This window comes from Hyperoodon ampullatus (genome assembly GCF_949752795.1).
Source record: "Hyperoodon ampullatus genome assembly, chromosome: 2".
Taxonomy (NCBI): Eukaryota; Metazoa; Chordata; class Mammalia; order Artiodactyla; family Ziphiidae; genus Hyperoodon; species Hyperoodon ampullatus.
In genome coordinates, this window is record NC_136915.1 from 194,384,314 (window position 1) to 194,397,624 (window position 13,311).

Below are 13,311 nucleotides of genomic sequence, written 5' to 3' on the forward strand. Positions count from 1 at the left end.
TTCTCTTTTCCCATTTTTAATACTGACTGCCTCTGGAGGGAAAATGTAACCTCTAGTCACATGGGATAAAATACCTGTAGATCTCCACAGCTCCTAAAAGCTAATTGGAAAGAATACTTCTTAGTGTGTGTGGAATTATGTGCAAAGTATTACAGTGGACTTACATGGTAACTTGAACTATAGATTGCTATTTTATTAAGTAATTCTGGATTTTATTTTTAGATATTTGATTTAATGGACGCCAAAGCACGTGCTGATTGTATCAAAGAAATAGATCTCCTTAAGGTAAATAACAAACGAACTGTTGACTGTTTTGAACATAACTGAGTAGGTTGATAAAAGTGACTTATTAAAATATCACACTTAAAAACAAAAAGATTTTTGAGATACAGCTTACGCTGCACCGATTTCAAGTAACATATAAGTTTGAAATCAATATATTGAAGAATGCAGTTACCTTTTGGATTTACTGTACAATAATTTAATTGGAACATTTGGTAGGATTAGCTTTTTTTTTTTTTTTTTTTTTTTGCGGTACGCGGGCCTCTCACTGTTGTGGCCTCTCCCGTTGCGGAGCACAGGCTCCGGACGCGCAGGCTCAGCGGCCAGGGCTCACGGGTCTAGCCGCTCTGCGGCATGTGCGTTCTTTCCGGACCGGGGCATGAACCCGTGTCCCCTGCATTGGCAGGCGGACTCTCAACCACTGCGCCACCAGGGAAGCCCGGCTTACGTTTTAAAAATAATATTTCCATATCTTTTTGCAGATGTAGAAAGGGTGGTGTAAAGAGTATGTCAGAATTAGCTTTTCAGTTTCTCATCCACTCAAAGAATAGGACTGACATTTCAGTTACCTTCACACTGCATTTATTATAGTGAAATTTCTTTTGAGGAATTCAGTGGTTTATGTTATATTTTTAATTTTTGGATAAAACTTGGATGATTTTTATGCCATCCAGTTTTGTTTGTGCCTGAAGTGAATCAGAGCTATTCAAAAAGATAAAGAGTAAGATCAGAAGGAACCATGCTTTCCACTGTTCTATTTGTTGTAGTTATTTCCTGGGACATGAAGTGACTGCTTTAATAAACCTTTGTTAGAGAAATAATATATCATCATAGAAAATGTGGGAGGAAAACCTTTAAGTAGAAAGAAGAGAAGAAAATCCTGTGTATACTCTTTGGAATCATTCTTGAATAAGCTTCTTTGAGAAATGATTTGTCTTATGTTACCTTGCTTAAAGATTGAATGAAAAGATTGTACAAAAAGACTGTAAATATGTATAGATTTATGAATATATTTCTATAAGGTGAAATTTTTAAGGTAATTTAATAATCAACCCCATAGATAAGTTCAGAATATTTATATTATTTGATGTAAAAGTGATATTTAGATACAATATAGTAGATGCCAGATTTTTACCACTGGCTGGAGTTATACTAGGATCACCGTTAACTTCAAAATAGTAGTAAAGAGGAATACTTTATTTAACATTGAGTGGCCTTAAATGACAGTTATCATTTTGAAGGATATAATTTTTAACAGTTGGTGATTTAATTTAGTCATTCATTTGTATGCATGTATTTATATATTTGTTCAACATAGCAATACTTTTTAAAATTTTAAGTGTATAATTTACTCTATTATTTCTAATAAAAATATTAAAATAAAAATGATGTCTAGTTTTACTTTCAATAAGTACAATACTTATTTCAAAATTCACTAGATTAAAGAAAAATATAGTCATGTTAAGATTTCTGTAACTTAAAAATGAAATGCAGTAACTAACTTTATTCTTAAGTTACGAAACTGACTCTTGGGTATTTACAGTAAGAAAACTTTTTGATGCCTGTTTATTTTTTCCTCAGCAACTCAACCATCCTAATGTAATTAAATATTATGCATCATTCATTGAAGATAATGAACTAAACATAGTTTTGGAATTAGCAGATGCTGGTGATCTATCCAGAATGATAAAGGTAAGTTTTTTTTTTTTTAAACTGAAGATTTATTTTTTCTAATAGAGTTGTAGGTTAAAAATATAGGCATGTTAGCTACTTTAAAGACCTCAACGCGGTGCTTAACATAGGTAACCCTGTAATAAGTGGTAGGCAGTAGTGATGATTATGATATATGAAGCTAGATACCTGGTGAAGTCACACTGGATATGTGAACACTCCAAGACCAACCTGGAAATAGACCGAGGGCTCGTCTTCTGTAAGCTGAAGTTATAGTTTTGCAGCTTGATTTCTCCAGCCAGAGCACCCTCAATCCTGCATCTCTGGACATCAAACAGAGGTACCAGTGGGAGACTGTAGAGCAATCCTGACCTGGGCTGTCCCTGCTCCTGGGAGGGATGCTCAGAGAAGAAAGTGGGCCTTAGATTCAAACTTGCACATCAAACCCTGATTTGACCACTTAAAAGTTATTTCTTTTCTAAGGGCATATTAATTGGGCTTAAGTTCAGCTACAAGTTATAGAAACTGCCAAATAACAGTAGGCTAAAAACTGCTTATCCTTGGGCTTAACTTATTTCTTTTTTTTTTAATTTATTTTTTTGGCTGCATCGGGTCTTAGTTGTGGCATGCAGGATCTTTCATTTCAGCGCGTGGGCTCTTCGTTGTGGTGCGCGGGCTTCTCCCTAGTTGTGCTGTGCAGGTTTCCTCTCTCTAGTTGTGGCGCACAGGCTGCAGGGTGTGTGGGCTCTATAGTTTGCGGCATGCGGGTTCTAGTTGAGGCACGTGAACTCAGTAGTTGTGGCACGCGGGCTTAGTTGCCCTGTGACATGTGGGATCTTAGTTCCCTGACCAGAGATCAAACCCATGTCCCCTGCACTGCAACGCGGATTCTCTACCACTGGACCACCAGGGACTTACTTAACTTCTGTGTGCCATATTTTTTCCAAAACAAAATAATAATAGAGGGCTTCACTGGTGGCACAGTGGTTGAGAGTCCGCCTGCTGATGCAGGGAACACGATCCCGCGTGCCGCGGAGTGGCTGGTCCCGTGAGCTATGGCTGCTGGGCCTGTGCGTCCGTAGCCTGTTCTCTGCAACAGGAGGGGCCACGGCAGTGAGAGGCCCGCGTACCGCAAAAAAAATAAATAAATAAATAATAATAATAGAAACTACTTCATAGGGTTGTTTTAAATGATTAAGTAATTGATATTTACTAAGAACTTAGAAGAGTGTCCCACGTATAGGAAGGCTATGTAAATGGAAGCTGTTGCTGTATTATTAGTGTTATTATGTATATTTCTCTGTTGCATAAAATTCTGGGGCTAATATGGCGGTTCTGATCTCAAATTCTCAGAGACCAGGCCTGTTTACAGCTGATCCAGTCGTAGGCATGAAGGGAGAAAGGGGACTGGCTGGCTGTATCTAAGGCATGTCACTGGATGCTGCCACACACTGTTTTCCGCTTCATCCCACTGGCCAGAATTTCATCTCATGAACGTGTGTAGGTACAGGGGAGGCTGGCATGTGTAGTCTTCATTTGGCTGTCCATGTGTGAGCTAAACCTTCTCTTACTCTGGAAGCTGAATTGAACAGTGTGGAAATCAGCAAAGACCAACGAAATGAGAAAAACAAGAGCTGTTCATTCTGAGCCTGTTCCAGCAACGGAGTCAACCACTGTCACCAGCGTGTTGGCAGAGATTCTCGGGCAGGTAGAGGAGGAGGGACTCTTTATAGTGGATGAAAGAGGAGGCTTCGGCTATGCCCTGATGGGAGGCCACTGGCACACAGAAGCTGTTGGTGAGCTCACTCCAAGTCGGGCATCTTAGGTGACTGGCGAGGCTGCGTATTTGGCTTTCTCTGGTGGGTCCTAAGTTGGAAGCAAGGATGAATATTGGGGAAGCTGTCAGTTATTACATCCTGGCCATCTGGGCCCGACTGTTACAGAAGTTACTGGATTGTCACTAGAGAGAGCGGTCTGACCTCCGCCGAGCCTGATGGAGCAGGCTGGCTTCCCGGGCTGCTTGTTAAAGATGGAAGGTTGGTTTCCTGGTCAGGTTGCTGGGGATTGTGGTTCAGAGTTCTGTTTTTATGTGTGGTCTGGCCATTGTCTATTTGTGTATTCAGTCTCTTAAGAGATACCTGAGCACAACCAGTGATCTCTGCTACATGGAGTTCTTGTAAGGAAGGGGTTTTTAAAAACAGTGTTAGGTGCTTTGTATGCATTATCTTGTTTCCTCGTCAGAAGAATTCTCAGAGGTAATTTTGACACCTAGAGAAGATAAGTATCATTACTAATAAATAGAAGAACTGTATTTGAAATTAGGTTTGTCTGATGTAAAAACCCATGTGTTTTTCTTTAGTGGCCCTTAAGAATTTTTGTATCACAAAACTCCTTTGAAAAATCAAATGAAGACTCTTGACCTTTTCCCCCGGAAGATGCTGATACATACACAATTTGCATTCCATTCCAAGCCCTTTGCAGATGTTCTGATCAAGGTGTTTGTGGGTTTACTAGCAGTAGCTGAGAACCCTGCTCTCCAGTGTGAGTTCAGTGTCAGCCACTTAAACTCTCATTACTTAACTTCTCTTAGGGTCAGTTTCCTCGTTTGTAAGATAGAGACAGTTTTGAGATTGCTTTCTAAATTATAAAAACGCTACATAAAAGGAGGATAACATTCCTGCTATCACAGAATGCTGTCAGGCTGGCTCTGTTTAAAGTCCTGTGGTAGATGACACACTTCCCATCAGTTGTCTGACTTTCTGTTGTAGGGACTTCCCACCGCTACCACAGATAGCTAACCACCAATTGATTTGCAGTGTCTGCAAATTAATTAACAATAAAAAAATGTAGTCTTCATTTTAAAAAGAAATGCAAATACACAAGTGGAAAATCTTACAAAACAGCTCCCTATCAAGATGAGACACATAAAAGCTCATGTAAATAATCCTTACAAGAGAGACAACTAACATAAAATTCTCTGCTTGAAACTTTAGGTACAAGAGTTATTTAATTACTTATAGTGCAAAAGAAAGAGGGCAAATCTCTACTGAGCAAATGCCTGCTGAAGCAGATAAAAGAAACAGACAATTTCAGTTACAGAGTCTTGCCCTAGATTGAGAGCTTGATGATTTAGGGGCTTGATTGTCTTTTAGAGTTTTTGCTCTTGTTCAATCTGGTTTTCTTCCTTTGCTGCTCCTACTTCGCATATAAAGATTGCTGTTCCTGGCCTAATGCCAAGGCATGCCTGGGCCTATGACATTTACCTTGGAAGAGTTCTCCTATCCTTTCACACTTGAGAAAACTAACTCAAAACCAGAGTGCCTTACAGAAGCCCTGTTATCTCCATCTTCAGCAGATTCAGATTTCTTCGGCCCGTGAGGAAGGAAAAATTTGTCAGTGTGATCTTATATTTATTGTGGTGGTGAACTCAGCTCCATATTCAAACAGACTTGCCATCCCTCGACATTATCAAGGAAATTTTTAATCAGCTGACCCTGTGGATCTAGTAAGATAGATTCAGAAGAACAGAACTCTGGTAACAAGTAATAACTTACCATTATAGAATGGATAGCTATACCCTTAGTCAGGGGCTACTGATTAAAATTGAAAGTATCTATGATGTAAAAGACTATTTAGGGAACTTTTAAAAAAAATAAAATGTATCAACTGATTCCTCGTAAGTTATAAGCTTTTAGAGCAACATAGTGTACTTTGGTAGAATACTGAAGTGGCTCTTCTTGACAGGATTAGTGCTATCCTTCCTCCGTCCTCACCCATAGGCTTTACTGTGTAAGCCTTGAATGATCCTGTCCTTTGTTAGAGCCGCCATCAGTCTGCCTAGTCAAGATAGAAGACATTCTTGGGTCTGGTTTTCCAGGTCCTCTTGGAGCTGCACTTCTAAAGGTTGAAAGTAATACTATCAAGTCTGTAGATCTTACAGTAATCTCAGCATAATGACCATAACAGAAAGTTTGACTAGTGTTCAGAATAGAAAGTTTGACTAAGCAGATTCACGTGAGTAGAATGTCTTCATATCCTGATTATAGTCATGTATGCCTTTTGCAGTATGATATTCTAGACCTGACCAAATACCTAATTGTATTGGGAGAGAGTAATTTAATAACTTGGGAGCATCTGACCTGTGAGATTTCTCCTGGTCCTCCATCAAACAGAATTACTCTGATTATGGATTGATGCATTTCAGTAGAACACATAGTTGTGGCTTTTCTCTCCATTTGACTTAGTAAGCGTATTGTTTATTGTTTTTTCAAATATAAAATATCTCTGATTACTTTTCTCAAATGGTGAAAGCCTTAACTTTCCTCCCTGCATTTCCATCTCCCAGATAAACCACTGACTTTTATGTGCATAAAACCTTTCCAACTTTATTTTGTATCTTTACACACATGCACACACATACAAAAATATATACTGATTGATTATGTATTCTTTCTCAGACGCATCACAGTGTATTTAATTATTGCTTTATTGTAGACAGTTGGACTGTTTCCATCATTTAATTCTTACAGAGAAAGCTCCAGTACAAAACCTTGTGTACTTCAATACAACAGTACCATACACACTGTATTTAATAGACAGTTACACAGGTTTCTATAAATAATATTGCTGATCAATAGGGTCTATGCATTTTAAATCATAACAGATACTGCCAAACTGTTCTCTCAAATAGTTATGCCAATTTGTAGCCTTAAAGAAAATAACACTCTTTAATTTGTTTATTTACTGGACATTGACTGTGTGCTGTACGCCTGGTTTATGGCTTCTTGGAACTTGTCTAGGAGAGAGGCATTTAACAGGCACTCATAGAAAACTGTGTAACTGGAGTTGTAATAAGTTTTGTAAAGGAGTAGGATAGGTTAGAATGGTAGTTTGTACCAGACAGACTGGGAGCTTCTGAGGGTGATAGAGGACTCTAAGCAGTGATGCTGTGGCCTTGATTTAACTACTTAATCTTAATGATTGAGCTGCAGTTTCCTTAGGTATGAAATTGGGTTAATAATACCTGCCTTATAGTCTTCCTATGAGGGCTAAATAATATATAGGTATTTTATTTTTGTAGGCATATGTACAGATGTGTGCACATACTTAAGTATTATAATTACATGTGCCTATCTGAATGTGTGCTATCTACTTGATAGGTACTGGAACGTTCTTTATTCTGTTTAAATACTCCGGTCACCCCTTCTCCCCTCTGCTCTCACCACACTTCACAGATGGCAGCCTGCCTCCTCTTTCACAGGAGGAAGGTGACGTCATCTTCCTCCTGTGAACGGGCGTCATCAGTCAGGATGCCTTCACCTTCCCGTGGCTGAACCTGCTGGACCAGCCTGGCCTTCACTCTTCTCTCTTCCTTCCCTCCTGTCTCCGTATTCCTTGTTGGACAGAAGGGATTGTGTGTGTCGCCACCTGGGTTCTTTGTTCTTTCTCTACCCCGATTCTCAGAAACCTTAGTTATCTATTCCCCATCCTGGAGGCATCTGCTGGGTCCTTCTAACACCACTTGAACATGCTCAGGTCACTGTTACCTTAAACACGTTCACACGCACACACGTGCATTCACACACGTGCCGCCTTCACGCATTCATTGATTCATCCGAGAACCGTATGTCTAATGGGGAAGACAGAATGACAGGCGAGTGGAAATGCAGTATGTCAGACGTCGGTCAGTACAGTGGAGAAAAAGGAAATCAGGTTCAGAGGAGGGTGTTGCTGCTCTAAACCAGATGGTGAAGGGAGGCCCTGCTGAGTTCAGTCCTGCCGACCCCGCCTCTGCCTGGCTTTCCCTTCCTGCTGCCCGAGTTCTGTTTGTCTCCACAGTCAGACACTCACTGCTGACCCGGCTTCAAACACACCACAGGGCATGGCTCTCGAGTGAGCCGTGCCATTCAATCCAGTGGCCGGATCCGGTCCTCGATCTGCTTGATCCTCAGCCGCCTTTGCCTCTGCTTTTCCTCCCCTCCTTCTTAAAAGACTCCCCCTATGGCTAGTTGAGTCCCAAAGTGCCTTGGTTTTCTTCCTGCCTCTCTGGAGACTCTGATTCTTCTTGACTGAGTCATTCTCTTCTTCCCAGTCTTTAATGATGGAGTTTTAAAAGTTTCAGTCCTGGCATTTTTTTTGCTTTTTGCTTTTCCCTCCCTTCTCAGTTGATCTTGTTCCTGCCGGTGGATCAGTTACTCTTGAGGCTCGTGTTGATCCAGTTTCTTATCTGTAGTGTGGGGCCCTGCCTGAATCCTGAGCACACGCGATTCCCCTCGTCTGCACGCGGACCCGTGGTTTCCCTCATGGAGGCTGCCCCCGGCTGTCCAGGGTGCACGCTGGACCCCAGCAGTCTTCTCGGACATTCTCTCTCTCTTACCTCCCCTTCTCAGTCTGTCACCGAGTTCTGTTTACTTTCCTTCTCAGTGTCTCTCAGATTTCTCCACGCAGCTCTGTTTCCATTTCTCTCCCTGCTGAGTGAAGGACTGTCACCTCTCACCCGGAACGTGAGAGCTTTTTTTTTTTTTTTTTTTTCTTCTTTGTGGTACGCGGGCCTCTCACTGTTGCGGCCTCTCCCGTTGCGCAGCACAGGCTCTGGACGCGCAGGCTCAGCGGCCATGGCTCACGGGCCCAGCCGCTCCACGGCATGTGGGATCTTCCCGGACCGGGGCACGAACCCGTGTCCCCTGCATCGGCAGGCAGACTCTCAACCACTGCACCACCAGGGAAGCCCGAGAGCTTTTAACCTAATCCCCCAGCATCCAGGATCCATCCCTCAAATCTATTCTGTTTCTCCACCAGTCTTTAAGAGAAGTGAGGAGGGAGAGAAAAACAAAGAAAGAAAAACCTCTGCTTTCAGACCTTCCTAGAGTTTCCCAATGAAGTAAAGATAAAGATGTTTGACGAGACGTACAGAACCACGTGTGATCCAGAACGTAGGCTCTCGGAGAGAGGAACCCTCCTCTGAGTCGTGTCCTCACGCACCCCTCGTGCTGAGGACAGAGCCCTGCCCACAGTAGGTGCTCAGCAAACCCTTGCTGTAGAATCTGCCTCGCCTCCCCTCCCAGGCCCCAGCAGCGGCCTCTCAGTTCTTCTTCAGGGCAGTCGAGCATCAGCTCCCGCTGCCCCAGGTGCTGTGCCCCCCAGGCTGCCTGGGCTTATGTCTGTCTGTCCTTCGGCTCTCTGCTCAGACATCACTTTCTCAGGGATGGTTTTCTTTGACCTGTAGACGACTTTATGCTCTTAATACTCCCGGCATACTCTTCTCTCACTGCTTCGTAAGATATGAATGCATTTATTGGTGGCATTATTTTCCTGATGTCTGGATTTCCCATTTGACCTAAAGCCCTGCTGACTACAGGGGACTGTGTCTGCTTCGCTCATCAGCCTGCCTTCATTTTCCAGGGAGTACCTGGCTGATAGCAGAAACTCAATAAATGTGTGGAGAGTGTATGTGTAACAGTTGATTGTCTCACCTCTGTTCCAGGAGTCCATCAGTAAACATGGGTGGTGGTATGACAGGCACATGTTTCCTACTGTTTCATACTCCGGTCCCATGAGGAGTTGCTAAGATATCGAGTGACATGTGGCTTGAGAGGAGACAGCGTTCTGATCCAGGAAGGGGGTTTTTTGGCCCTAAGAAATCCTAGAATTGTTTTCTAACCACTTTGATTTGTGTTATAAGCCAGTCTTTATAAAAGAGACCACATTATGGAAAAAATCATAGGAACTTCTTTATGAAGGAACATGACAGTGACATAGTGCTTTATAAAGGACAGCAGTAGATACTTGAATTGTAAGAAACGTGATTCATTTCTTTTTGGTGAGTAATGTTGTAAATCATTGTTCATCACAACAATATATTTCACTGTCTCAACCCTTCAGCTTAATTGGGGTAGAAGAGGAAATATAGCTCCTGGTCTGTATTCCAGAAATGAACCTCTGGATAGCACTGCATCAAAGATTTTTACAAGTAAATAATTAATTGGTTTAGAGCAGGCTGACAAATATAATTAAGCAATTTATAGTGGAAATATTCAGTATTTCTCTAATTAGTGACAGAGGAATACCTGAGGCTGTGGTCAGATGAAATACTTCCCAGATGAGTTTTAAGATAAAAGGAAATCCAGAATTTTTCATCATATTTTTCTTTATCATCAGTAATCAGAATTTTAAAGGAAAGACTCTTACAAAAAGTCACAGTTGGATTATAGTTTACCAAGTTGTGATATATATATATGCTATACATTTTCTTTATTGTATCCTAAATTGGACCCAACACATGTTCCATTTTGTAGTATGCCTTATTAATACTATTTATTTCACTTTTCTGTTGCTAAGAAACATATTTGGTGATGGAGACTTAGTATAGAGGAGATAAGAGACTAATCTCAGAAATATATAAACTAGAGCTTTGTTTATTACACTTTGTCAGTAGAAATATTGCTAAAATATATTTAAAATTTTCATAGCCTATTTTGCCAAAATATAGTTTATTCTTTGAACTATTTATAAGTTCCTATATTTATAATTGGCTATTAGAAAGTCAGTTTGAGACAGATAGAAGAAAATATAAGTGCATATATTTAACATTATATTTTTTAAAGCTATACTTTACTAAAATATCAGTAAAACAAGATATAACCCAACATAAAAAGTCTCATGAAGGAAAACTCAGAAGTTTGTTATCAGCCAAAAAATTGTCATATCACACCACACTGGCTAAGAAGGAAGTAAATATTATTCTTACAGATTTTTTTTTAGTGAAATATGAAATACAAATAATTTAAATTGAACTCTGTTTTGTGCCAAGAGTTTGGCACAATCTCAAATAATTAGTTAAGGCTATCTTTTTTCCCCTCCAATTTTATTGAGATATAATTGAGATACATCACTGTATAAGATGTACAGCATAATGGTTTGACTTACATGTAATATATTGTGAAATGAATATCACAGTAAGTTTAGTTAGCATCCATTAGCTCGTATAGGTACAATAGAAAGAAAATGCAAAAAAAAGGGAAAAATGGTTTTATTCTTATGATGGGCACGCTTAGGATTTATTCTCTTAACAACTTCCCTGTATATCAGACAGCAGTGTTGACTGTAGCCATCATGCTGTACATTGCATCACTAGTACTTATTTATCTTATAGCTGGAAGTTTGTACCTTTTGACCATCTTCCTCCAGTTCCCCCTCCCCCCTCCCCTGCACTTCTGGCAACCACAAATCTCATCTCTTTTTTCTATGAGACTGTGTGTGTGTTTTTTATTTAGATTCCATATGTAAGTGACATGATGCAGTATTTATCTTTCACTTAGCACAATGCCCTCAAGGTCCATCCATGTTTTTGCAAATGGCAGGATATCCTCATTTTTTATGGCTGAATAATACTCCATTGTATATGTACCACAACTTCTTTATCCATGCACTGATTGATGCACACTTAGGTTTTTACCATGTCTTGGCTACTGCAAATAATGCTGCAGGAACATGGGGGTGCAGATATCGAGTTTGTTTTCATTTCCTCTGGATATATTTCCAGAAGTGGAATTGCTGGATCACATGGTTTTATTTTTAGTTTTTTATTTTTAGTTTTACTTTTTTGAGGCTCCTCCACGGCGGCTACACCAGTTTACAATCCCATCAACAGTGTACAAGGGTTCCCCTTTCTCCACATCCTGGCCAGTGTTTGTTATCTCTTGTCTTTTTTTGATGGCCATTCTAACAGGCATGAAGTGGTATCTTATTGTGGTTTTGATTTGCATTTCCGTAATGACTAGTGATGTTGAGCATCTTTTCATGTACCTGTTGGCCATTCATATATCTTCTTTGGAAAAATGTCTACTCAGGTCTTTTGCCTGTTTGTTAATTGGATTATTTGGGGTTTTTTTGCTGTGGAGTTGTATCAGTTCTTTATATATTTTGGATATTAGCCCCTCATCAAATCTATCGTTTGCAAGTATTTTTTCCCATTCTGTAGGTTGTCTTTTCACTTTTTGATTGTTTCTTTTGCTGTGCAGAAGATCTTTAGTTTGATGTCATCATACTTGTTTATTTTTCATTTTGTTGCTTATGTTCTAGGTGTCATATCCAAAAAATCATTGTCAGGGAGCTTCTTCCTATGTTTTCTTCTAGGAGTTTCATGGTTTCAGGTCTCACATTTAAGTCTTTAATTCATTTCGAGTTAATTTTTGTGAGTGGTGAAAGATAAGGGTCTAGTTTTATTCTTTTACATGTGGATGTCCAATTTTCCCAGTACCATGTATTGAAGAGTCTGTCTTCTCCCTATTGAGTATTCTTGGCTCCCTTGTCAAGTATTAGTTGACTGTAAATCCTTGGGTTTTTTTCTCGGCTCTCAATTCTTTTCCATCGATCTATGTGTCTGTTTTTATGCCAGTACCATACTGTTTTGATTACTGTAACTTTGTAATATAGTTTGAAATCAGGAAGTGTGATGCTTCCCGCTTTTTTCTTCTTTCTCAGGATTGCTCTGGCTGTTTGGGGTCTTTTGTGGCTCCGCATAAATTTTAGAATTGTATTGTCTACTGCTGTGAAAAATGCCATTGGAATCTTAATAGGGATTGCATTGAATCTATAGATGGCTTTTGGTAGGATTGACATTTTAATAATATTAATTCTTCTGATCATGAACATGGGATTTCTTTCCATTTATTTGTGTCTTCTTCAATTTGTTTCATCAATATCTTGTAGTTTTCTGAGATTGTTCACCTCCTTGGTTAAGATATTCCTAAGTATCTTATTGTTTTTGATGCTACTGTAAATGGAATTGTTTTCTTTATTTCTTTTTCAAATAATTCACTATTACTGTATAGAAACATTACTGATTTTTATATGTTAATTTTTTATCCTGAAACTTTACTGAATTCGTTGATTAGAACTAATGGTTTTTTGGTGGAGTCTTTAGGATTTTTTACTTATGAAATCATGTCATCTTCAAGTAGAGACAATTTTACTTCTTCCTACCTGGTTCTGATGCCCTTAATTTGTTTATTTTCTTGCCTGATTGCTCTGGTAGGTTCTTTCAGGGCTGTGTTGAATAAGGGTGGCGAGAGTGGCTCCTGTGTCTTGTTCCTGAGTTAGGCTACCTCTTCTTATTTGTAATATATTTAGATATAGGCTGTGTTTTTGGATTGTCAACTGTGTATTTTCTACATTGTTACCACCTGTGTGGTATTTCTTTTAAATTTTGTAGGAGCTTTAATACTCTTCCTTTATACAGACATGTTAATATTTTATACTGATTTTTTTACTGTGTTTATAAATGCACTTTGTATTAGTTTTTAATTGCTAATTATCACAAACTTAGCAGCTTAAAGAAACACAAATTTATTATGTCAC

The 13,311-nt window shown here is 39.5% G+C and overlaps 1 protein-coding gene across 1 annotated transcript in view; it reads left to right on the forward strand.

Moving 5' to 3' along the window:
* The window catches only part of NEK7 (NIMA related kinase 7), an 84,998-nt gene that overhangs the window by 28,477 nt on the left and 43,210 nt on the right, over nucleotides 1–13,311 (forward strand). Inside the window, exons 3-4 of the mRNA XM_079697591.1 lie at nucleotides 223–285; nucleotides 1,864–1,974. Coding sequence (XP_079553717.1) covers nucleotides 223–285; nucleotides 1,864–1,974 — 174 coding nt within the window. The remainder of the gene's footprint in view (nucleotides 1–222; nucleotides 286–1,863; nucleotides 1,975–13,311) is intronic.